The sequence below is a fragment of the Topomyia yanbarensis genome, chromosome 2 (genome assembly GCF_030247195.1).
Source record: "Topomyia yanbarensis strain Yona2022 chromosome 2, ASM3024719v1, whole genome shotgun sequence".
Classification (NCBI taxonomy): Eukaryota; Metazoa; Arthropoda; class Insecta; order Diptera; family Culicidae; genus Topomyia; species Topomyia yanbarensis.
In genome coordinates this window covers 144013587-144038753 of record NC_080671.1, presented here as the reverse complement: position 1 = coordinate 144038753, position 25167 = coordinate 144013587, and the positions used below count along the sequence as shown (strand labels likewise).

General features: G+C 39.9%; 1 protein-coding gene across 3 annotated transcripts in view; it reads left to right on the top strand.

Annotated features, from left to right (window-relative positions):
* Positions 1 to 24894, top strand: part of LOC131681609 (solute carrier organic anion transporter family member 5A1) — a 194511-nt gene extending 169617 nt beyond the window's left edge. For all 3 annotated transcript variants that reach the window (XM_058962503.1, XM_058962501.1, XM_058962502.1), the window contains 12 exons: positions 6913 to 7421; positions 7478 to 7673; positions 7745 to 7905; positions 7972 to 8079; positions 8353 to 8453; positions 8675 to 8912; positions 9028 to 9573; positions 11529 to 11751; positions 11831 to 12019; positions 12244 to 12392; positions 12452 to 12605; positions 20577 to 24894. In XM_058962503.1, the coding sequence (XP_058818486.1) occupies positions 6913 to 7421; positions 7478 to 7673; positions 7745 to 7905; positions 7972 to 8079; positions 8353 to 8453; positions 8675 to 8912; positions 9028 to 9573; positions 11529 to 11751; positions 11831 to 12019; positions 12244 to 12392; positions 12452 to 12605; positions 20577 to 21612 (3610 nt within the window). In that variant the 3' untranslated portion in view covers positions 21613 to 24894. The remainder of the gene's footprint in view (positions 1 to 6912; positions 7422 to 7477; positions 7674 to 7744; positions 7906 to 7971; positions 8080 to 8352; positions 8454 to 8674; positions 8913 to 9027; positions 9574 to 11528; positions 11752 to 11830; positions 12020 to 12243; positions 12393 to 12451; positions 12606 to 20576) is intronic.
* The last annotated feature ends 273 nt before the right edge of the window (positions 24895 to 25167 follow it).

Below are 25167 nucleotides of genomic sequence, written 5' to 3'. Positions count from 1 at the left end.
ACAGCTTTCCCGAGAAGCTGACTCGACTGATCAAAGCAACGATGGACGGTGTACAAAACAGCATAAGGATTTCGGGTAAACTTTCCAGTCCATTCGAATCTCGACGGGGACTGAGACAAGGTGATGGACTCTCGTGTCTACTATTGAACATAGCTCTGGAAGGTGTGATGCGACAAGCCGGGCTCAACAGCCGGGGCACGATCTTCACGAAATCCGGCGAATTTGTATGCTTCGCGGACGACATGGACATTATCGCCCGAACATTTGGTACGGTGGCCGACCTGTACACCCGCCTAAAACGCGAAGCAGCGAATGTCGGACTGGTGGTAAATGCGTCCAAAACAAAGTATATGCTGGTAGGCGGAACCGGAAACGATAGGAACCGGCTAGGAAACAGCGTTACGATCGACGGGGATACCTTCGAGGTAGCGGACTATTTTGTCTACCTAGGATCCTTATTAACGGCTGACAATAACGTGAGCCGTGAAATCCGAAGACGCATCATCAGCGGAAGTCGGGCCTATTATGGGCTTCAGAAGAAACTACGGCCAAGAAAGAGTGGTGTTCGCCAATGATTCGGTTGGTACAAGAAGGCGAGAAGCGCAGAGATCATGATGGGTGGACCAGGTGGAATGTGATTTGGCGAGTGTTGGGTGTAACCGACGTTGGAGAGCTGCAGCTACAAATCGAGTACTCTCAAGTTTTTTTTTACGCGGTTTTTTTTGCGCGGTATTTTTTTACGCGGTTTTTTACGCGGATTTTGAAATTTACGCGGTTTTCATTTACGCGGATTTTGAAATTTACGCGGTTTTCATTTACGCGGTTTTTGAAATTTACGCGGTTTTCATTTACGCGGATTTTGGAATTTACGCGGTATCCATCAATGAGGTTCCCTTTATCGCGGATTCTTAAATTTAAGTGGTCTTCATTTACGCGGATTTTGAAATTTACGCGGTTTTCATTTACGCGGATTTTGAAATTTACGCGGTTTTCATTTACGCGGATTTTGAAATTTACGCGGTTTTCATTTACGCGGATTTTGAAATTTACGCGGTTTTCATTTACGCGGATTTTGAAATTTACGCGGTTTTCATTTACGCGGTTTTCATTTACGCGGCTCGTATCCCCCGCGTAAAAAAAACCTGAGTGTATTGTGGAGGCAAATTGTTGATTCAGTGTTATCATGAAATTGATGTTAAACTAAATAAATGAAATGAATAATCAGGCATGTCTTTGACAAGAAATCCTATTTCATCGTTCTATGCTAAGACAACTCGTAGTGCGATGTCCATACTGCAGATACTTTATACGCAGATTTGCGGAGACAGAAGCAGTAACACTAGCAACCATGAATATAAACTCGCATCACGGAATATCCCATAAGCTTTGCATGGGCTTCCTCCTATACTTCCGCTCACAAAATTCTCGTATTCGTTTGGCTGCACTTTTTGACATTTCGTTTGGCTGTAGATTTTGACACATCGCTAGTCTGTGTATAAAGTGTCGGTCATTGAAACCAGGCCTCGGAAGTTAACTTAAGCCGTTGGCCTTATAAGCCACCCGCCGTATGTTCGAGCCCCGCCAGGAAGGATACTTAGTAGCCTCATAACGCTAACCATGCAATATCCATGTATATTACTAAAACCTGGCTGAAAAGTCTGCCGAAACGAAACTTGGAATGGAAAACTAGTGTTAGACATACTCATATCGGCATGATGGAAGGTTTTCTGTAAGTTTACAAAAATCCAAATCCGGCTTTCAATGTTCATATCTTTCGTTTCTTTTTGCCTTTAATTTACCGAAAAATCCTACAAAATCAATACAGTAGAGCTTCGCCGCAATCCAAATTTAGTAACATATTGGCCTATTGTTCGAAAGCGATTCGATGGTTAACCAATATTAGAAGCCGCGCCATTTTCTAATTTTTTCATGCTAAGAATCTTTTTTTTAACGACCAAAACATTGAGTTCAGTGTATCAAACGACCAGAGTAGCCCAGAAAACGTTCCGTTGATTTCTATTTCAATATTTCAGCAAGACTAAAAATCTTTTATTAATTAGTTTATTTGACATAGCTCATAGCGATAGCTTAACATATATTTTCAATACCGTCGTGCGAGGCTACTTTGGATATGTGGGGCTACTTTGCACACTTTAGTTGTTCAATATTTTCAAAAGGACGCACTTTTATTAGTTTAATTATACTTTTAACATTTGTAGAGCCAAATCTTTTAACCATGTTCCATATGTCTTTTGTCATTTTTCATAACACTGTTTACCAAAACAAATAATACACTTCAAGGGTCAATAAAAGTGATTTGAGGGTCGTAAAATGAGGCTGCACAACAAAACAGAAAATCTTGATTGTATTTCTAGTACGTCAGGATCGGTTTTTATGAGGATTTGAAGGTTTTTATGTCTTCAAAAAAGTTGTTTCTAATATTATTTTCAACAACTTTACCGAAGATACCAAGCCTCTAAATAATGTATTGAGTTTATTCTCCGTAAATATTTCCAGGAGGATTAAACACCAATAATTTTTTTTTTCAAGAGATGCTCTGTATTATATTGTATAATTTCTACGAAGACATCGAACCTATAAGGTTGACGGTTACGAAATAATGTCATCTTGGCCGTGAAAAAACGTTTATTTCAGAATTCTTGACTTAAAAAGTGCATAACTTGAGAAATGGGTTATGTTTTATTGTTAAAAAAAACATCAGCATGAATTAATGATATTTCAATAAAAGTAAATAAAATTGGTTAATTTTTATTTTATATCGAATTCAAGAAGTGTGCAAAGTAGCTCCAAGCTGGTCCTTATATAATATTTTAAAACGCCATATGAACAACTTTTCTATTTGTGAACCAATTCTGCTCTTATTTGGCAATAATACATACAGGATGTCGATAAATCTGTGCTGATTTGATACTAGAGCTTCCATCTCGGGAATTTATTTCCCGGGAATCCCGGGATTTTGGATTTCCCGGGATTCCCGATTCCCGGGATATTGTTTTCGTGATTTTTTTAGGTATATAGTCCACGCCATACTCAAACCACTGCTAAAGAATGTTGATTTTTTCATTCCAAAATGGTTTAATTTGCCGGCCGTTGTACCGAACCATTTCCTTACAGTAGCGTTAGTGATGCGCACGATGAGCCGATTGATCAGATTTTTTAACAGTTCTTTTTATAGTTTATTTTAATAGTTAGATCTTGAATGAAAGGGCTTGGAATCAAATTAGTAAGGGAAATTGCGTTACTTGCTTAAAAAATCGATGTGTGTTTGTTTCAAAACTTGGGATGGTTTGTAGCGATATCATGCTTAACGCAAACGCTATTTAAAATAAGGAATGTTTATAGAACGTCTGTTTACAACTGATTCTCTCTAGAAAATCCATCCGGCTTTCAATTTTCGTATCTTTCGTTTCTCTTTGTCTTTAATTTGCCGAAAAAGCCTACAAAATCAATACAGTAAAACTTCGCCGCAATCCAAACTTAATAACATATTGGCCTATTGTTCGAAAGCGATTCGATGGTTAACCAATATTAGAAGCCGCGCCATTTTCTAATTTTTTCATGCTAAGAATCTTTTTTTGGCGAAAAAAAAAAACATTTAGTTCAGCGTATCAAAGACCAGAGTAGCCCAGAAAACGTTCTTTTATTAATTAGTTTATTTAGCATAGCCCATAGCGATAGCTTAACATATATTTTCAATACCGTCGCGCGGTGCTACTTTGGATATGTGGGGCTACTTTGCACACTTTAGTTGTTCAATATTTTCAAATATTTTAACATCTGTAGAGCCAAATTTTTTAACCATGTTCCCTATGTCTTTTGTGATTTTTCATAACACTGTTTACCAAAAAAAAAATAAAACACTTCAAGGGTCAATAAAAGTGATTGGAGGGTCGTAAAATGAGACTGCACAACAAAACAGAAAATCTTGAATGTATTTCTAGTACATCAGGGTCGGTTTTTATGAAGATTTGAAGATTTTTATGTCTTCGAAAAAGTTGTTTCTAATATTATTTTCAACAACTTTACCGAAGATACCAAGCCTCTAAATAATGTATTGAGTTCATTCTCCGTAAACATTTCCAGGAGGATTAAACGCCAATATTATTTTTTTCAAGAGATGTTCTGTATTATATTGTATAATTTCTACGAAGACATCGAACCTCTAAAGTTGACGATTACGAAATAATGTGATCTTGGCCGTGAAAAAACTGGTTTCGAACGTTTATTTCAGAATTCTTGACTTAAAAAGTGCATTGATAGTTTGGTAGTTTGATGGGCTATAACAAACGAACCAAGTTTAATTTGAGAAATTCCTTTCTTGAGCATATTTTTTTTATCTTGGAAATCCAATATATGCATTTTTTCGATTTTCCGCTGTTAGACCCCCTTAAGGGAAATTTAAACTAACTAATCACAAAGGGTTGTGGAACTATATCTAGGGACTAAAGAAGAATATTTTAGTTCCACCTGTGACCTCATAGAGGGCGCCAACACTAACTTTTTATAGAAGAGAGATAAAGTACCGAGATGTTCGAAAGAATTATTACAAAATGCCTGTTCTACAGCTTTGTAGAAGACACCTAACTTCTATCTTTCTCCATTAGTGGATTTTCTCCCCATAAATTGTCGAAAAATCCCATGCAAACTTCAGGCACGTTGGTCCGGTAGCTAGACTTGTCCGATTTGCTTCAAATTTTCCTGGTGGAACTACGAATCTACTAAGGGTGGGCCGAAGGGGGTCATTTTTTTCTTGTCACTCTATTGTCCACGTTTCTTTCTCATTCAAGGTTCAAACTGATTCGTCGATTAAATTGGTCAATGAATAATTTGATTGCCGTATAATTTTGAATCATGTTCATTTTGTATGCTGCTCAGTTGGCCTGGTCGCTTTAATGATTATGTAACATACCATAATAACATACTAACTTTAATAATGGCAAGAAAAATTGAAAGGGAACGTCTGCAATTTACCATGATTCCTGCAGTGTTGCCACATTTAATTCTATACCTGGAGTGAAAAAATCTTTTCCATTGGTACTATTTTTTTTTGATAAAATCTGTACCAATAAAAAAGTTACTCGTTTTATAATAACGTTTGGTTAATTTGATCGTTTTATGCATTATCCTTTGCAAATCAATTTTATTCTTCCACCATTAATAATTAAAGAACTCCATACCAATAATCGAACTGTTTTTTTTTGTTTTCCATCTGGATTGTAAATTCTTCTGCGTCAATTTCCTCTGCCTAAAGTATATGTATTGTATGTTTTCGTTTATGTCAACTAAGCTGAGGTACTGAGCTCCTTTGTAGATTCTGTACATACTTTCTCAAAATTACTTGTTATTAGAAATTAGTAATTTGTACCATTTTGACCTTATTCACAAAATTCTGTAACCTGTACCGTACAGAATCTGTGCCAAAAAATTCTAAAAATCTGTACTATTGTAAACAAATCTGTACTTGTGGTAACACTGATTGGCTGTGTATGGTAGGCTACACAAACGTTCATGCTCGTCTGGGTGTTAGATGTTGTTGGTAGATTTTAAGGTTGTAATCGGACAAAAATCATTTTTAAATCACCTCATTTTTCGAACCCATTCTTATCGACCTTTCATATGATCAACTGGATGCGTTGAAGATGAGTTTGAATTATTCAATAATTTTTGTTATGTTTAAAAAAATAAATAAATTCGCTGTTAAGGTAAAACAGACACCATTTGGTTGGGGTAAGACCGACACGCTGTTTAGATGGTATATTTGTGATTCATTACGAAAGGCTGGAAATCTTTATCATACTTCACTTATAATATTATCGCACTGTGGTAATAGCAGACATTAAAATCAAAAATTGGAATTTTTGTTTATCAGATTCTATTGAAGCTTTTGCTATTCCTACAAAAACACATCAAACCGAATTTCTAGTGATCTCTTGGTTCGTCCTAGATAAACTTTATCACAGTGAGACAATGATCTTTTGTATACCCCGATGGATCTTTGATGATCAGAGTACCGAAAATCAACGTTTCAACAAGATAGCTGTAGCTGTGCGAAGTGTATGTAACTTATAAGTGAATGGATTGTATTAGCAGAATGTAGAACACTAGCAAATCTCTTATGAAATAAAATGACGCTGAAGATATCAATGCTGTGCGGAAGAATTACTTGTGAATAGCCATACCAAGACATAATCCTATAATATAAAAGAATTTTGTTTATAGCACTACACTTTGAAGTCTCCTCTCCTTACTACATGATGAAGCCACAAAGCACATATGTGCATCACATACTTATGTACACATGCTTACACTTTATGACACATATCACATTTTTAATAAAAAAGTGGAGAGAAAAGAAATTATAGAGGATGTCGATTTTTCCCCTATGAAGTGTCGTTTTACCCGCAATACCTAGAAGAAGTCACTTTATTTTCCAAGTTTTGCAATCAATAATTTTGAATGAAATTAAATTTTTGAAGCACTGATAAAATTAGGCCTTGCTGAGGACATTCTAAAGAAGAATTCTGTTTTGAACCTTTAATTTTATTGGTTCTGTGGTAACTCAGAAAAAGGGTTTAGCTTAAGGTGTCGGTTCTACCAGTAACTCCCCAAGGTTCACTTGAGTACGTTTGTTCCATATGGACTAAACATTAACATTAGCGCCAATCTACTTTGAATCGATCCAAAAAACGAAGTCAGCGAATCCAAAACGAAAAGAAAGATGCCGGATGGAACTGTGCGCCAAAGACAAAGGAATTAATAAATAAATGAATAAATAAATAAGTAAATATATATGTAGTGACCCTCATGAATCTGGACGAAAATATTTATCTAATATAATTTGGGTTAGTATAGCTTCTTACGAATTCTGATTCCAATCTTTTTTCTCCGCAGACGGAATGAGTCTATGTACGCGATGACAGGCCTGTACTCGGAGGCCCAAACCGACGACAGCAGTGCCGACATCCCCCAGGATACCGAGACGGAGTCGTTACCGGTTTCGGTGAACACTGCCACCATGGATACCGTGGTCAAGTGCCACAGCCGGCAGCCCTCAAACAGTGTCATGATGATGGAACGCGATAAACCTCTGCCGAATGTGCTGCTCAGTAGTGAGGACTTCACCCGCGATTGTGGGATTCTGAGCTGTCGACCTTTGCCACTGCAGAAATTCGCCAGGATTAAAGTGTTTGTGTTACTGCTGTCCATCCTGGTGACCCTACAGCAGGCACTGAGTTCCGGGTACATTAACTCGGTTATCACAACCATCGAGAAGCGGTTTGAGATTCCCTCGAGTCTGTCCGGTCTGGTGGCATCGAGCTATGAGATCGGAAATGTTATTACTGTTATTTTTGTTAGTTATCTTGGCAGTCGTAGGCACATTCCGGTGTGGATTGGGATCGGTAAGCAGAAGTTGTTTTATTTTATAACCCGACGTTTATTTTGATCAATTTTTTAGGTGCGGTAATTATGGGTATCGGTTCATTGGTTTTTATGATACCCCACTTTTCCGGTGAACCCAATCCTGGTGTAATGCTTGACAATAAGACCGCCGACAATATTTGTCGGCTTCTATCGGTGCGAGAGCAGGATATGGGCCTGGGGCGGTTATCCAATAGCCTCTCGAACCCTCCGCTGACTACACATAATCTCAGGTAAGATTTTCGAGTTACCATCAATCACTTTTTCTGTGCGGTGACTGACTCATCGTTAACATACATTACAGGGGCGACAACTGCCTGAAGAGCAAAGCGTCCACGTTCGGGCCGGTGATACTGTTCGTGATAGCGCAAATCCTGCTCGGCGGGGGCGGAAGTCCACTATTCACACTGGGCACAACCTACGTCGATGATCACGTGCGGAAGGAAAGTTCTTCCATGTATATAGGTGAGTGCGTCCGGGCAAGAAGCCTCGTTCGTTGAAACTCATCAATGATTTTCACTTTGTTTACAGGTGCAATGTACAGTATGGCTGCTTTCGGGCCTGTGTTAGGTTTCTTACTTGGAGCGTATCTGCTTTCGTTCCATATGGATTCGTTCTCCGGCAGTGATATTAATATAGGTAGGTTCCTTATTCAGATGCAGACAGTTTTGTCTGATTTCCACGACAAATTGAATAGGTGCGATGACAGGTATGATACAGTGCGCACTTATCCGTTATTTACCAGCGTAGTTCCGTTCTACCTTCATTGATACTTGATACTTCTATCGAAGATATTTTCGGTGCGTTTGTGAACAAATGTCCTATCAACAACAAATCTATTGCCTGAAAATGTTATTTATGGTACCATAAATTGAATAAATTATCATAGGTACTTCTTGTTTTTCTTTTCAGATCCCGATGACCGCCGGTGGGTGGGCATGTGGTGGGGTGGCTTCCTCGTTTGCGGAATCCTACTAATACTAGTGGCAATTCCATTTTTCTCTTTCCCGAAGGTAAGTCCAATGCATCATCAACTGATTTACACAGTTCAACCATTCGAACAACAGGGAGTATCTTTCGTTCCGTTGGTGCATCAATCATTCTCTCCATGTGTCGCCCGAAAAAACATCAACTCATAACTCAACTCCCCCAAATTAATCGATATCGTTTCCATCAAATTTATTGCCTCTAATGTTCCGATTTATTGCTGTTTTTTCTCCGTTGCTTGGCGTAGGTTCTCACCATGGAAAAGAAGAAAATTCGAATCGCTGAGCAGAAACTGCCTCAGCTGCAGCAATTATCGGCCAACAATTCCAGTAGTTTGTCCCGGGCACAGCAAAATCAATCACAGCAACAACAGCAGCAGCAGCAAAACCATACGCATAACCAACAGCAATCTGGGAACGGAAGTGGTGGTCAGTCAGGAGCGAACAAGTCAAACGAGGATACCGGATATGGAAAGGATATTAAAGGTACATATGCAGTTTTTGGGGGAAGAGCAGGAAACCCCTCTGTGAATGTTTGAAATTGAATGAATTTCAATTCGTTGCTGGTAAAATAACGCTTCATTTTGTTTCTCATTTACAGACATCCCCCTGTCAATGTGGCGTCTAGTATCCAACCCGGTGTACATTGTGACCTGTTTAGGAGCCTGTATGGAGCTGATGATTGTATCTGGTTTTGTGGTATTTCTGCCAAAATATCTAGAGACGCAATTTAGCCTGGGGAAAAGTCAGGCCAGTGTCTTCACTGGCTCAATTGCTGTCCCGGGAGCATGCATTGGCATTTTCATTGGTGGCTGTATTCTAAAGCGATTTCAGCTTAAACCGAAGGGAGCAGTTCAATTTGTGCTGGTGTCCAACCTAGTGTGTCTGTCGTGCTACGGGCTGTTGTTTTTCCTCGGATGCGAAAATCTGAAAATGGCCGGAACCACCATACCCTATTACAACAGCTCTCCGGCACACAGTGTGGAACCTTTCCAGGTGAATCTAACCGCAGCATGCAATTTTGGATGCGAGTGTCACATGTACGACGTCGAACCGGTCTGCGGCAACAACGGGCTCACGTATTTTAGTCCATGTCACGCTGGTTGTACGGCATTCTCCTCCAGCTCTAACTACACCAACTGTGCATGTGAGTATAATGAATTGGTGATTTGTAACTTGTTTGTGTTGACCGATTACAGGAGAGTAGTTAGATGGAAAAAATAACACAATCGATGTGATATTCACTCAGAAACATTTGGCGAGGCATCTATAAGCGTCGTAGGTGGGCAAAGTGGTCAAAGCGATGTGATATAGACATATAAATTCAAGTACTTTGATAACTAATTCATTTCATGGTGGTACTGGTTCATATGAGAATCTAATACAGTGCCACATTCTTAAATCTATAACTCCGGAACCCGAATTCCAGTTGATTGAAACTACGTTTGTCCAATCGATTTAGCAGTCTCGGAGAACGTTGTGACATTATATGATATACAGACATTTCGAATATGCCACTCGGCCCTTGGCGTCTTGAATGATTTATAGTTTTGGAGTAATTGCGTAGTATTTCCATTTACGAACCAAACCGGGGGTTCGTAAATTGAATTAGTTCGTACAAAAAGTGTTCGTTATTTGGGATTTAGTTCGTAAAAAAGTTCACTTCACATTCTTATTTCAATTCATATTGTCAAAGCAGTTCACAAAATTTAATGAATGTAATCTACAATATGGGTATTTTAGGTTCTGGTTTGACAAGTAGATGATGAGAATGATTATTTGGAACAATTTTGAAAACCAAGATGGCGACTTCCGATCGAGCAATATTCTCGAATCCTAACAATATGGGTATTTTCGAAATTAACTTAACAAATAAATGATGGAAATCGACGAGTAACGTAATTTTGAAGGCCATGATAGCGGATTCCGCTTGAAAAAAAAAAATATAATCGTATCATCACTCTATCTATTCCTATATATTTATCTGCTCAACAAGGGATTAAATTTTGCAGTCCATCCCTCGTATACCCCACTTGCTGAAAGGGTGAATAATATTGAAAACGCCATACAGTACAACTGTTTCACGTAGAAGTTAGCCATACGGATGAAGCCAACAGTAAACCCGAAGAGCAACGGTCAAGCACCGATGTTTCGAACGTGATTCGTGAACTGAAAGCTCGGGACGTGGTACTCTCGCACGGATAAAGGAAATGCTGTTGTGATCATGGACAAACAAGATTACGATCGTCGCGTTCTCGACATGATTAGTACTGGTCCGTACGAAGAGTGCAAATATAAACTTTATTAGTAAATAGTATTTGATTCGGTAGGAAATTTCCTCAACTTTCCAATTAAACCGGAAAAATGAGAATATAATGATTATTTTTCAGGCTAGAGATTTTTAAGCAATTTCAAATCAATTACAGCAACATTTTAATAATGAAATTACAAAGAAACGAGAAGAGATAGGAATATGATGCTGAAGAACAAATTATGGATTCTTCTGAAACTCAACTTTTGAATAATAAATATTGTTACGCTCAGAATTCATAATTTTGAAAAAAATAACAAAAATCTCATCAAAAACACAATCTTTTGATTATTTCGCCACTAGAATGTTACTTAAACTAATTACCTGAAGGATATAAGTGTACAGTATTCAACAGGAAATTTCTCACCTTTTGGATCGAGCGCAAAGATTTAAAATACAAAATATATTTTTTGAGATAGAGGTATTTAAAGACAGTCAAGGTATTTACAGAAAAGTCGAATAGTTCTGTAACGATTGAGATTTGATGTTATGTGTAAAACGATTTTTCCTCCAAATATGATGCTCTATTACCCCTCGAGAGGTTCTTTAACATGAACCAAACACCCTGTATAAATGTAGGAAAATGCATTTTTAAAAAGCACAAATTTTGCCTAAAATCCCAATTCTCATTTACCTAATTGAAACCACCCCAACAAACAACGAAAGCTAAATAATTCTTTGATCCGAAAGAATAAGCTGAACAAGAACTGTTCAAGCCAATATCCAGCTAAATTGTTTGTTGGGACGTTACCCAGTCGGGAAACTAAATGTTTTATTTTGTTTTTCGCTAGGTGTCCAAACAAATGTAACCCGGGTGTACACCGGTGCCGAAGGAGCTCAGGCTCAGGCTCTGAACGCGCATGAAAACTTTGCCGAAGTAACCGTAGTTCCTGTGGCCACTGCCGGCGTCTGCAATAAACCATGTCGGACGATCTATCCGTTCCTGATACTGCTATTCTTCATGACGTTCGTTGTCGCCTCCACGCAGATGCCTCTTTTGATGATAGTTTTAAGGTAAGTAACGGAACAATGAAAGTATGGCTACTATTTTTATCTTTTCGCTTACGGAAATAAATTGCTATCATGTTTTCAGATCGGTCTCCGAGGAAGAACGCTCTTTTGCGCTTGGAATGCAGTTTGTGATATTCCGCTTGTTCGGTTATATTCCTGCACCGATCGTCTTTGGGAATCTAATCGATTCGTCTTGTCTGTTGTGGAAGTCAACATGCGGAGAGAAAGGCGGTCGCTGTCTGATTTATGACATCGAGAAATTTCGTTATAAGTGGGTATCCTTTTACGCATTGAACCCAGACAAACTAGTTGAAAGATAAGAATCGAAGTTTTGTGAATTCAAATGAACTGTCAAAACCTGATCTAATCTAATTACCGCCTATCGTGCTAACATGTGTTGCTATGAAAGCATACGCTCAATTCTTTCTCTATGTTTTTCTAACCCAGGCGATTGTTAGACGAATACTTAAATTATTTACTTCGAATTTCCCGTAGGTATGTCGGCCTTTGCGCAAGTATCAAAATTATTGCTCTAGCTATCTTCATTGTTGACTGGTGGTTGGTACGACGGAGGAAAAATATGGACAAACTGAATCCACTATCAGCAAATGAAATGGTCGGATCGATTATTAGCTTGGATAAATGTAATGCGTAGATAAGGGGCAACATTACAAACAATCCGATTAATTTTCCTTCATTTCAGTGTTCGAAGAAAAGGGTATTATTGAAAATCAGACAATTCCCTTCAATGGTGAATGCGTGTCAGGTGATTCGATTGGAGACAACAGTAGCAAACGGATATTGATAGCAAGTCGACATCTGCGGAATGATTCCAAATCGATCCAGCTGGAGTCTAGGTGAGTTATGTTTTAATGATGAATGAAATGAAATGATAAATAGCGATAAACGGGTCGTTTGATGGAGGCTTTTACAGAACAAGTAAAGACCAACATGGACTAAACATATCGTACCTTACTATAACTGAACATGCCAATAATTTGCATTGGTGTGCGGTGAATGGGGAGAGGGGGGGGGGGGGGTGGTCCTGGCCTAATTGATCATAGCAAACCACTTCGACAAAAAGAAATATTTGGGTTTGCTTCATAAACAGGGTTATTCGCATGTTGCACATTTTCCCAAAATGGCCAAATTAGGGTAAAACCTTTAAGGAGTCGGGTCACTGCAAGAAATGACTGGATCATGCAGAAGGGTATTTATCGTAAGCGCCGCGGTCGGCTGTGTACTGCCTGGAAACATCACAATAGATTGGCCTTCACACTTGGCCCGGGGCTAGTTGGCGGAATTCCCTTTTCTCCGTTTCTAATAGACATAAAGCGCTGTCACTCGTTGTGAACCTCAAGTAATGTGAAACGCATTATCCAATGTGTTTGTGTTGCAAAACATTTTGTTTGGTAGAAGCTGTGGGCGATATTGTGTTTTTGAGCATACTTTGTAAATTTTCATAATTTTAAACATTTTGTGTTATTTAAGGTGGTTTTCAATGTATTCCTCGAATGATTATACTTTTCGATAGTTCGTGAAAAAAGCTTTCAGTATCCTTATAGATATTACACCTATCTATACACAAAGGTATTTTTTAAAATCCTTTTTCATATAATATGCTGCTGGGGTAAGTTGGCGGTGACGCACACGGGGCAAGTTGGCGGTACTATTTACAGTGCAAAAGTAGTCATCATATATTTTCATTTCTGGAACTCACTCTAAAGCGAGAAAAACTTTTTCTTGTCTCTCTCGTCAATGCAGGGGACTTTTATTTCGAACAATCGCCTGAATTACTTCGAAAATTTGCTTTTGAATGTGGAGTACGTGTCGAAGTTAAAATGACGGGGTATTGAGACTGAAATATAATAAAAAGTGCCGAATAATATACAGTTTTATTGAAAAGACAATCGCCACGTTTCATAAGGACCACTTATGTAATCGGATTTCCATTTGATTTCCATATTATTGCTTCTGGCATTCCGCCAACTTACCCTATACATACCGACAACTTACCCTGGGGCTGGGGTCTACCAAAATCAAAGCGGTAAAAAATGAAAACTGAAAACACCGCCAACTAGCCCCAGTCTCCCCTACTAATATAATTGAAAACGCCCTGCCCTATATTGCCCTTAATTGCATATTTGTTCCATCATGTTGTATAGAATATTCTATCCACATGGGAATGACTTGCGATCATAGGCAGTAAATGAAGGACAAGCTTCCCAGTAAGTCGAAGCGGAAAATGAGTCGGAATTTTGCCTGATTCTAATTAGTGCTCTGTCCCCAGTGACACAACAGAGCCAGCAAGAATTCTGGGCGATCTTACTGGGTAAGAGGAGAACATTTTTTCTTTTCTAAGTTTTTTTTATCTAAAGTTTTCTTTGAAACGGCTCAATGTGTTAGCATAACTGAGCCGTGGGTCTTTTAATTTTTTTACAATAAGTAAAAAAAAATAAATCTAAGAATGTCAGTCTGCCAGATCTTGTTGACGTAGTTTGCTGCTGCGTGTTGAGATCTTTTTCCTTGGCGGTGAAGCCGCTTGGGGGTCATTCAGTCTGCCTTCTCTCGCGTTATCGTCCATGTCGTCATCAGTACCGTTTTCTTGCTGTTCACGATCAGAGGTTCTTATTTGTTTCTTGTTCTTACGGGTCGCTGTTGTATATCCGTCTTCATCGGTATTTGCTTCTTTATTGGCGATGCTAGTTGTTGATTAGGGAGCGGTTGCCGTGGTCGTTGTACCTGCATTATTGGTTAATTGAATCGTTGTTTTTGATTTATCTGAAGCCACCGACGGCTGCTTGTTAGGCTTGTTGGCTGTAGTGGATGAGTTTTGACTAGTTGCTTCGGTGCATGTTTTTCCGTAGTGGGCTGTATGGTTACAGAATTGGCATGTTGGGGTCTGCCCGGGATATGTGATTAGTGTTGTTTGCTTACAGGTCGCGCCTTCCTTCGGTGATTTGCATTCGATAGTCATGTAAGAAGGTATTGGTTTAGTCACTCGCATCCTCACAATACGAACGCCGTTAGGAATGCCGATGAAAAAATTGCATAATAGATTCTACTTCTCCATATTGCGACATGATTCGTTTAATGAAATCTTCCTTCGTGCGCGGAGCCAAATCATAGATACGCACGTCCACCATGTCGTTTTCCATATGCACGGGGATCTTGATTCTGGTGTTATTAAATTCGACCTCGTGTTACATGTTGTTCTTTGCAATGAAGCTTTCGGCCTGTGCTAAGCTTCTAAACGTGATCAAAACACAGTTTTTTACGTGATGTAGCTGAATGTACGTAACTTCAGTGAGTTTAAGCTCCATTTTCAAACTAAATAATTGTTCCACTTCCTGAACTGTGGGTCTAACAAGAGTTTTATTAAAGTTGATCGAAATCGTGTTATCCCGTAGCACAGGCACTTTTGTTTCATTTGGCAAACTCATTTCACTCCGCAGCCGGGGGCAACGATACAATTTGTATGTGCACTGATATAGAACAATAGCTATCTTGATTCACTGGTGCCTATAGCTTCTGCTTTGTACGACGTCAGAAGATAGACTGAGCTCTCTTCTAAGTAGCTCCTCTGACAAATTTGACGAATTTGGGGAACGCTTCCCATCGATTACAGTGAATATTTTGTAGAAAATTTTCATCTGGTAAAACAATTAGATTCATGTCTATTCATTCTTACCAAACGCATGTGATGCCGTACACGCTCTTACTTAACATACCTTAATATAACACTATAATATTTTTACACTCTTATATAGACCGCTGGAAAGGCTTAGATCGCTTTGAACATTCCTGGCCATACTATCGCGATTTTCGACAATTTACATGCACCGCCCGCTCACATTTTTACCGTTAGGTGATTTTTTTGGGAAACTTTGCCACTGCGACCACTATTCCAGTATATTTTGTGGCTGCCCCTGTTTGCTCTACAGGGGGGGGGGGGGCACGCCTTCTTAAAAAAAATGTGTCTGACGCACGATTTGGAAAATGAAATCTCGAATCTTGGAAACGCATTTCCTGGTAGGCGTGGAGGGTGGCGAAAAATTTGTCAAATGAAACACAGAAATTATTTTATGTGTTCCTTAAGGAATCCTCTAAGGTTTGGTTGAATAGGGGGGGGGGGGGGGGGGGGGCACGTAGAATGGGACGCCTACATCCCATATCTGACGATCCACTATGTGGACCTCATATGAGATATCGAAGTTCGGTTTATCCTCCATTTTATCTTGAACTGCAGTCAAGGCAGGGTTTAGTTTGAGTTCCTTTATTATACTTAGGTGACCATTTAAATCCCCATCAAATAGTGGTTTACCCTTTAGTACTCAGAGAGCCAAGTCTCGCCTTCCTCATAACATGTTTGTGCAATGAAGGTAGATGAAGCATGGCTTCCATAGCTGCAGTGGGTGTGGATTTCAGAGCGCCTGTGATAGAGAGGCAGGCTAGCCTCTAAACTTTAGTTAGTTAAGTTTGGGCGGTTTTTTGCTTAAATTTGGGTCACCACACAATGGAGGAATAAGTTAATCGTAGTCTGGCGATAATCGTGTAGGACCAGTAAATCAACCTCGGATTGAAACCCCAAGTTTTCCTGAAGACTTTACTGCACGCCCACAGTTCTGTTGTTGCTTTATTAACGGCGTATGTCAGGTGCGAGTTCCAATTCAGTTTTTTGTCTAGGATAACACCTAGGTGTTTTGTTTCTTCTGTGTTTGATTGAAGTTCCACTGAGAGTTGGGGGAACCAGCTTAAGTTTTCTCCTATTGCAAAACGGTACAATGACCGTTTTTGCAGGGCTAACGTTGAGTTCCTCTTTGATTTCATGATGAAATTCAGGGCTAATTGAATCCGATCGCTTAGTGTAGATGCATGTTTTCCCTTTTCACTATTATGACAATGTCCTCTACATATCCAACAATTTCGAACCCCATTTCAGTCAAAGCATTGAGAAGATCATCCACCTCTAGCGACCAGAGCAAGGATGATAGCACACGTCCCTGAAAACAGCCTCTATTGGCTGTTATAGTAAATTTTGTGTCTCCCAACGTGGCTGTGATCTCTCGACTCTTGAGCATTGCAAGAATCCAGTCCCCTGTCGATTTTTCAACTCCCCTTTTTGCCAGGGCCTCGTGAATTGGACATATCAAAAGCACCCTCAACGTCAAGAAAAGCGCAAATTGCTATATTCTTGAAATCGAGGGTTTTCTCAATATGTGTCACTAAGGCATGTATGGCTGTTTTCGTAGATTTGCCCTTTTGATATGAAACTGATAGATCCAAAGGCTTTGAGTAGTGCTAAGTTTTTTTTTTATTTTTTTGGAATAAATATCAATATGTTTAGTAGATTTTGAAGAATGACTTCTACCGGCTTCCTTTCTAGGTGTTGCTAGATTTTTGCTCCACCAAGGAACATCGCCACATACAGACCCCATTACAAGAGAGCAACTGGCGGCTATGATCCTCTTTTGTAGGTCATTTGCCTCATTATCTAGATCTACTGGAGATTGGATCAAACTCCTTTTCGACAGTTCCAGGTGTTAGCGGAATACACATCAATTTGTTTTCTGTCAGTTTCTGCACTGTGAGTTTATTGGTTTCTATGGCGATCATTGTGTCTATGATCCGATATACTAGGTTCGTCAGAAACGTGCCAACTCTTTATCTTTTCTGTAAATTGAGCCCTGCATAACGTGAGCTCCAGTACCTGGTTCTTAACTGCATTCACAAATGTAGATTCAACTCCCTTGTTACATAGATCGACATCATTTGACGAAAGGTATTCTAGTAGGTACTCACCTTCAATATTTATATCCGTGCTATCCCATATTGTGTGATGTGCATTGGTATCACATCCAATCAATGATGAAGGACTTGTTTATGCTTCTGCAGTACTGTATGAGGGCATCGATTTCAGAAGGTGGAGCTGTATCCCCCCACGTCAGGGAAGTAGGCGGATGCGATCACTATCTTCTGCTTGCCACTGGCCGTCGGTGCCTCCACTGTTATTCCAATGACATCTCGTTGAATGAATCCTGTAATTGGAGAGCACTTTATTGATCCGTTTATCAGAATTGCAAGTCTTGGTCTTCAGAATACAGTAACTTGCGACCTGAGAAATTTAAACCAAAGATTTTGTGTTTATTTCCTCACGGTTCCTGTATAAGAGCGATGTCTAGGCGCTCTTTGGTGAACCTCCGGGTAAGGATGCATGTTGCCCCTTATGCGTGATGCAGCGAATGCTGCTCATTGTTTTGGTGTTTTCGCGGTCGTCGATTTTTGGGGCAATACTTCGTCCCCTTTTTTGACGACGGCTAGTCACAGACTCACAGACTGTCGTTTGCGCACCTTTGCCTATAGGAGGTTTCCGATGCTCTTCTTGTGCGTATAGCTCACGGAGTTCCACCGATGCACTCGTTGCTGCAGACTTGCTATTTTCAGAACCAGAAGTCCGCCGTGAAGTGCTCCGCGTTGGACCATCCATAGTAGCTTTTTCAGCCCATACTTGCCTACGTGCGGCGAAGATCGAGGCGCCCTTCAACTGGCGCATTCTACCCTTTTCGAATTCGTAGCTCAGCTGGCTGTCTTGGGGGATTAACAATTTCACTGAACCCTCATTTAACACTAACAGGAACTCTACAATTTTGAGGACCGTACTTCTCTTCACACCCCTCCAGCGTTCTGTGCCGAAATTATCGTTTTGATTCTGCACCAACCGGCGGTTGTTTCGATCGGACCAATTGATTCTATCGAGAAAATACCCGATGTATAGCGCCTGTTTTGGAAATGGCGACGCTTCAACGGCTTCCAATGAAGCGCCTACCCAGGGCTTGATCGCAGCTGCGGCATCCTATAGCCAATTGGCTGTATCCTTGTCTGCACAGGCGATTTTGAGATACCCTAAAGTTGGGTCTCGTATTGCTGGAACTTTACTCCATGACGCTATCGATCAGGGCGCATTGAGTGGCACTCAGCTGTTCATGGCTGAGGGTACTCGCATTATGCGCCTTGATCCGGTTTGGACTACTTTTTGCACCCACAATTGTTTGTCTACTCGGTGTCCGTCGAACGCTGTCACTTGGCTGGTATTTTGCCAACTCTAGCACATCAGCGGGGGTTTGTGGCCAGCCACGTTCTGCGTAAGTGACGAATTCCCCGTGTTGCTCTCGTTTTATTCTCGGGACTCTCGGACCTATCGGTTGCTCCACCGTACTCCTTTGTGTCCTCCTTGACAACGATCCTCGTCTCTAGCTGGAGATTTGGGAAATGGCAAAGTGCAGGACACAACAACGACCACGAGTCACGTCACACCTTGGATTGGGGCACAAATTTTACGGTACGAGTTTCGTGGCCCGACCGTTGGCACCCTCTCATTCCGCCACTACAGCAGAAGGCTGATAGCACCCAACCAACATCGACCAAATATCATCAATAGACTCACGTGGAGACATGAAATAGGTAACTTGTGAGTACTATGTTATCTCATCGCCAAATCTGCGTGGTTTCAACAGTCTCCAACGAAGCGCCTTTCCAGGGCTTGATCGCAGCTGTGGTGTGTCTGCAGAAGCGCTTTCAAAATAGTTTTGTTTTAAGCTGCAATTCCTGAACTTGGGTTTTATTTTGTTCGAACTCAACTCCATGATGCTATCGATAAGTGTACATCGAGTCGTTTTCAGCTGTACAAAGAATACTAAACCGGGATGATGGTTATCAGCCTCGACTTGACCATTTCGTTTTAGATTGGGCGCTGTTCATCTTGTTGTGATATTTCAGGATCATGCATTTTTTTCAGTTGGCATTTCTTCCTTGTTCGGCGACTCCGTTGAGCGCTGTCGCCTGGATAGCGGTTTTCCTATGAGCATTTTGACCAGCTCTAGTGCGTCGGTAAATTTGCGGCCATTTCCCAAAAGCCACCTATAGCCAGGGATGCCAACGGTACCGATAAACTACATTTTTTTCGGTATATTTACATCTGCACAAGCCGTACAGCCCGCTACAGCGACGCATCACTACAGCTCTTGCCAGACCGGTAACCAAACCGAGTACATTTTCCCGTACAGCAGTAGACTACATTTTTGTTTTGTTGCTGTACTCCGACTGCACGGTGAGAGTGTGGCGTAGTAAAGTTTGTTCTCTCGCTTTGTACATTTTTCTCTGCATAGTCAAAGGGAGAGGCCCGCACACGAAAGCGTTGATGCCGGCCGTGGCGTAAATGAGCCGCATTAATTATCGTCATTTTTGAATAAAAATATTAAAAAGATTGAAAATATTAAAAAATGTAAAATAAGGAAAGAGAAGCTGTACCGCTCGCGTCTGGTGGCTGTACTGGGGACAGTAGTTTTTTGTCATGTTACTGCTTTGCGCACAGGCAGCCGTACCGCGCTGGGCGTCCTGTAGTAGCGAATGACAGCAGCATCGAGAGAGAAATGAGAATGTAGGCAGAAAAATTACAGCCGCAGAAAAGGTAGGCATTTTGCATCCTTGCCTATAGCGTTTCTTCGCAGTTCCGATTTATTGTCGAGTTGCATGTGCTGAAGCTGCTTGATATTTTAAAAATTCCTCCTTCAATAAATATTTCTCAGGTGCCTTATGTGATTGTGAATTAAAATAAATATGTTTTTAAATTACGGGGGCTCTAGTAATTAACTATGTGGGTGGACAAAGCATTTGGGATATTCAAGTCTTACATAAGGGTTGACAAAAATTAAATCGCCGTCTGGGATGTATTGAACTGCATTGTGAATCTTCTCAAATTCAAGTATTACTATCAATTCCTCAACTTCCGGATAGTCGAAATAACATAATTAAAATCTCATTATTTGCAGGTACGACGACGTTCCGCCCCAGCCTTACAAGCGGCAACGCAAACATATTCGCAGCAATTCGTGCGACATCAAAATTCAACGCTCCAACTCTGCCACTAACCGGGAGACCGATTTTCATGACTGGAAGCTGAAGCGTTTCATGCGTCACCATACGCGAAACAACTCACGGGACCTCGATCAGGAGCATACTGGCACATCCCAACAGAGTCGCTGGATTGCTCCACAAGGCAACAGTGAACAGCCGGCGTCAAACATCAAGTACATTTTAAACCACTTGAAAAATAATAACGTGGAAGGGCACAACAAATTGAACTACAGCAACAGTGGCAGTGGTGCGCACAGTGGACACTGTGCTGCTCCAAAGAAAAAGAGACACACGAGGAACTACTCCTACGGCCAGGAGTTTTCTTTTCTGCCAAATAATTGCATTATCCGCTTAGATAATGATATTGCAAACAAGTTCCTGTCAAATACTGCTGGCGGAAGCACTTCGAGGAAAAGTTCGGTGACACACGATGTCAATCTGTTGAAGAATATGACTAAATTGAACAACATGAACGATCTGAACGAGGAGCTGGAATCCAAGTATGCGAAAGGATCGTCTAACAGTTATGGACATTCGAGAAACAACTCCAAAGACTTGAATCTGCTAAACGTACAGAGTACCGGGGAGAGCAGTGGGATTCTCGGTGGTATCAAAACTCTAATCGAAGATTCGAACAGTATCCTTAGACATAGGCGAGCAAACTCGAAAGATCTGAAATACAGCGGCTACCAGCCGTGTGAACCTGTTGGCGGTGCCAACAGTTGTAGTGTAAGTAACAATGCCATCAGAAAAATGTCCACCGGCGATGGGCATCAACATCATCTGCATCATGGGCACCCTTCGGTTCCCGGCGTGGCTGGATATATGCCTTCGGCCAGCGGAAGTAGCCAAACGGAATCTCTCCAGCTCCTGTTGGACAAATCCACAAAAATCCTCGAAACACACGGTGGTATCAGTACTGATAGTTGTTCAACGTCAACCAATGTTTAGCCGGCTGCAGTTTGGGTCGCCAGCGTAAGGTCTGCTCTGTCGCGTGCTTGCTTACATTAGTAGACACAACGTAACGGATATGTCGAACGGAGTTGAGGTGCCATAATGCCATACAATGTCCGTGTTTTTAGTAGACTGTCATTTTCCTGAAGCTCCGAAGACTTCGCTTCTTGCTGTTTGCAAGCAGCGTTCGAGTAAATCATTCCTCTTTTGGTAGGTGGTATCCGCAGCGTTCACTTTTCGATTCACTCAGTCTGTGCACAACGCCAGAAGCTTCGAATGGTTTCAGCTAACAGGGAGCAATTGTGCTTGGCGCATATGCGGATTCGATGTAGTTCAACCACCCCCCGTAGCTTAGTTAGATATTGTTAGAATCCGAGACTGCATTTTTATACGATAGAACCTAGTTTTGCGTGGATAGTGGAATGAAAATATTTAAAAAGTTTATCTTATTTAACATTTCGTTTATACTGAATACTCAGTGTATACAAATCATACACTTATCTTATGTAGTTTCGATTCTTTTTAGCTATTTTCGCTGGCTGGGATTTGGTTCTCATTAACCTGGTACCCGAGACTATTTGCTCAAAGTCAAACGGGAAGGGGTCGACTCAAATTTTTGTTTGTTCAATTTTTACCTTTTTAGTGAAGTTTTAGAAATCACGTGAACAGGTCGTATTGCTCTATCTTCTCAATTTCGGTTTAACTGTCTCATTAGCACATTATTTGTTATTCAATTTTAAAAAAGATTACGTTCAGTCAATTCTTTTTTTTTTTTGATTGTGTGTAAGTAGTAGTTGAACTAATGGGATTTTCGTTTTTGAGAGTGCACACGCTCAATCAAACTTGTGCCAGTGGGTGTAATCAGTCTATTTCTTGTTTAGCACTACAGCAGTTTTGTACCAGGTAAAATTGAAAATACTACAAAATAATTAAAAAGTCAGTGATAATTGTTTACCTGACTCGAAAATCGAATGGTTGCTGGATGTTATTCCTGTACCTTCATGTTCAAAATAGAATACTAGACTAGACTAGACTGAGGTTTGCCTCTAGGACACGTCTCTAGTATTTTACAAAAGCTGCAGTTAATTGTGGTACTGCATTTTTTGGCTTGTTCTAACAAATGAGCTGGTTATGCTTTAAATAAGCGTCCATATCCTACATGCCACTATCAAAGTATCCGGTAATGCTCTTTCCTTTCATGTCTCCAGACCTAATAAAATTATGTTCATCCCAATTTTCTGCGCAAATCAGTATAGTCAAAGTATTGTCCGTTAATAGTAGTGAGAAGTCCTCTGTTCCAAACATAGATGTAGCAAAGACTGCGTCAGACAGCACGAAGCGAATCGTAAATAAGCCGCAGGAAACTAGTGATGTAATGGAATAATAAGGCAATAGAGAACAAGACGTAACATACAAAATAAAACAAAAATAATTGAGAAAAAACAAACACAAACAACCTTCCAAGTATTCCTAAATGAAAATAAAATAAACTTTTAGTGAAACAAATAAATTTTATAAGATACGGCTAGATGACTCCAGTCATCGCTAGTACTAGTTATAAACGAAATGTAGAACAAAATTAATTGCCTAATTTATTGAACATGCGAGATCAGCACCACCCTTGCGAGGAATTCAAGAAAAAAGAGAGAGAAAAAGATAAAAAATAATAAAACTAAACAGGATTTAAACAAAATAAAGAACACAATATTTTTATATCAATTCCTATTGAAGCAAAACAACAAAATGCAACTAATTGTTATACATTATTGAAGGCAAACAATATTCACTGCTGCTTCTAAACAAACAAATGAATCTGAAGGCAGAAATTTATAACACTATTTTAGATCCCGCGGATGATTCTTTTAAAAAAATCGTTACAAACTATGCCGCAAATTTAGAGACGGGAAGTCAATTTAGGTGTGACTAAAGGGATTAGCATTAAGATTGATCGAATAAGGCACTATAAAAGATTTAAGATAAATTTGATGAAAGGTTGATCGTTTAGAATGAAACAAAGATGAAACACAAATGAAAACGAGTGTAAACTAGGAGCTGTGAAATTACTGTAGGTAACATTGGTAGGATTGAACAGTGTCGTGGAGTGAATGAATAAGGTGCATATGAAATGTGTTCGAAGTTGTTGATTATTAGGAAAAATTACCACTAGTGGATAATGCATAGGTCAGAAATAGGCGAACCAGAGCTTCTCGTTTGTTCTGGAGAACACTATCGTGTAGCGGTCGTTTCCATTTTCTTATCTGCTGAGTACGCATGCAACCAAAACACTAGTGTGCTTTGGTTGGTAAGTACCGTCGAGTGAGAATTTAGAGAGTTTGCTTTAGACAAAGGCGTTCCTTTCCTCGTGTTATTTTTTTCGCGTATGTATAGATTGAGCAATGATCGCCAAAACAAGTTTTGTGTGGTTTTTTACTTGAATTAGAAGATAGGTTGTTGGTCATGTCGCCACTACACTCCACTAATACTAGCCATACGTATATGTTGTATAGTGGTTCTATTAAAGGTAGACTATGTATAAAACTATAGGCTTGGTTTCCCAATGAAAATAAATCATAGGAAGTTGGATTAGTTGGTTTGGAAAAAAGAACCGTAGTATTTGTCGCACTTTAACAAAATTTGAATTGAATAAAATTGATCGCAAATTTACTAATTTGGCAACACTGTACTTTAAAATTATATATTTAGCACACTAACTGGGAAAGCTACATCTAAAAGATTGTGAGAAAAGCAACGGAAAGCAAACATATCGTGTACAACAGAACAGAAAACAAAATGACGAGATGCAACCGAATCTAACAGATTAACTTATTTTTATCAGAGACACAAAAAAGCAAAGGTACAACCAAAAGCAATGTTTCCAATCCCCCAAACATGAAGGATAGTCCAAGCGAACAAATCAAGCATGCGTCAACCGTTGTATTTTCCCCCTAGATGACATCGGCTTGCTGTTCCAAACAATGGGTGTACAAATTGTATGTTTATTTGACTAACACAATAAACACAAAACAAAAGGCACATGCACGCACTCACAAACTCAATACTAAAAAAATCTCTGTCAATTAGACTATGAGCTGTTTTCATGCTGTGTACTGAATATTGAAAAATATCTACCTATGGATCATCAATAACCGCCCTGATGCACCTTCCCTATTTGGCGATGCAAAATAAATGCCACGATTACGATAGGAATGGACATGAACTTGGTATGGCGATTTGCTAACTATAACTAGGGACGAATAAATAAATGAATTTATATAAAAACAGATTTTGTTGCCAGTAGACCAAAAAGAAAGCAAAGTTTGATGGGCCTAGTATCTACATAGCTGACGACGTAGTTTACGTAGATTTCCGCTTTGTCACTTTTCGTACTCTGCAGGAAAATGAAATGGCTTGGCGAAGTTGGATTTTAAATAAGTATTTGCATGTTGCATACCGTTGGGTTTTTCTAATCACATTCAGCACTTGGTAAAATATCAATTATACTGTCAACTTAGTGAATTAATCGTTCTCGCCTCTTTCTGCGTGACTAATTAC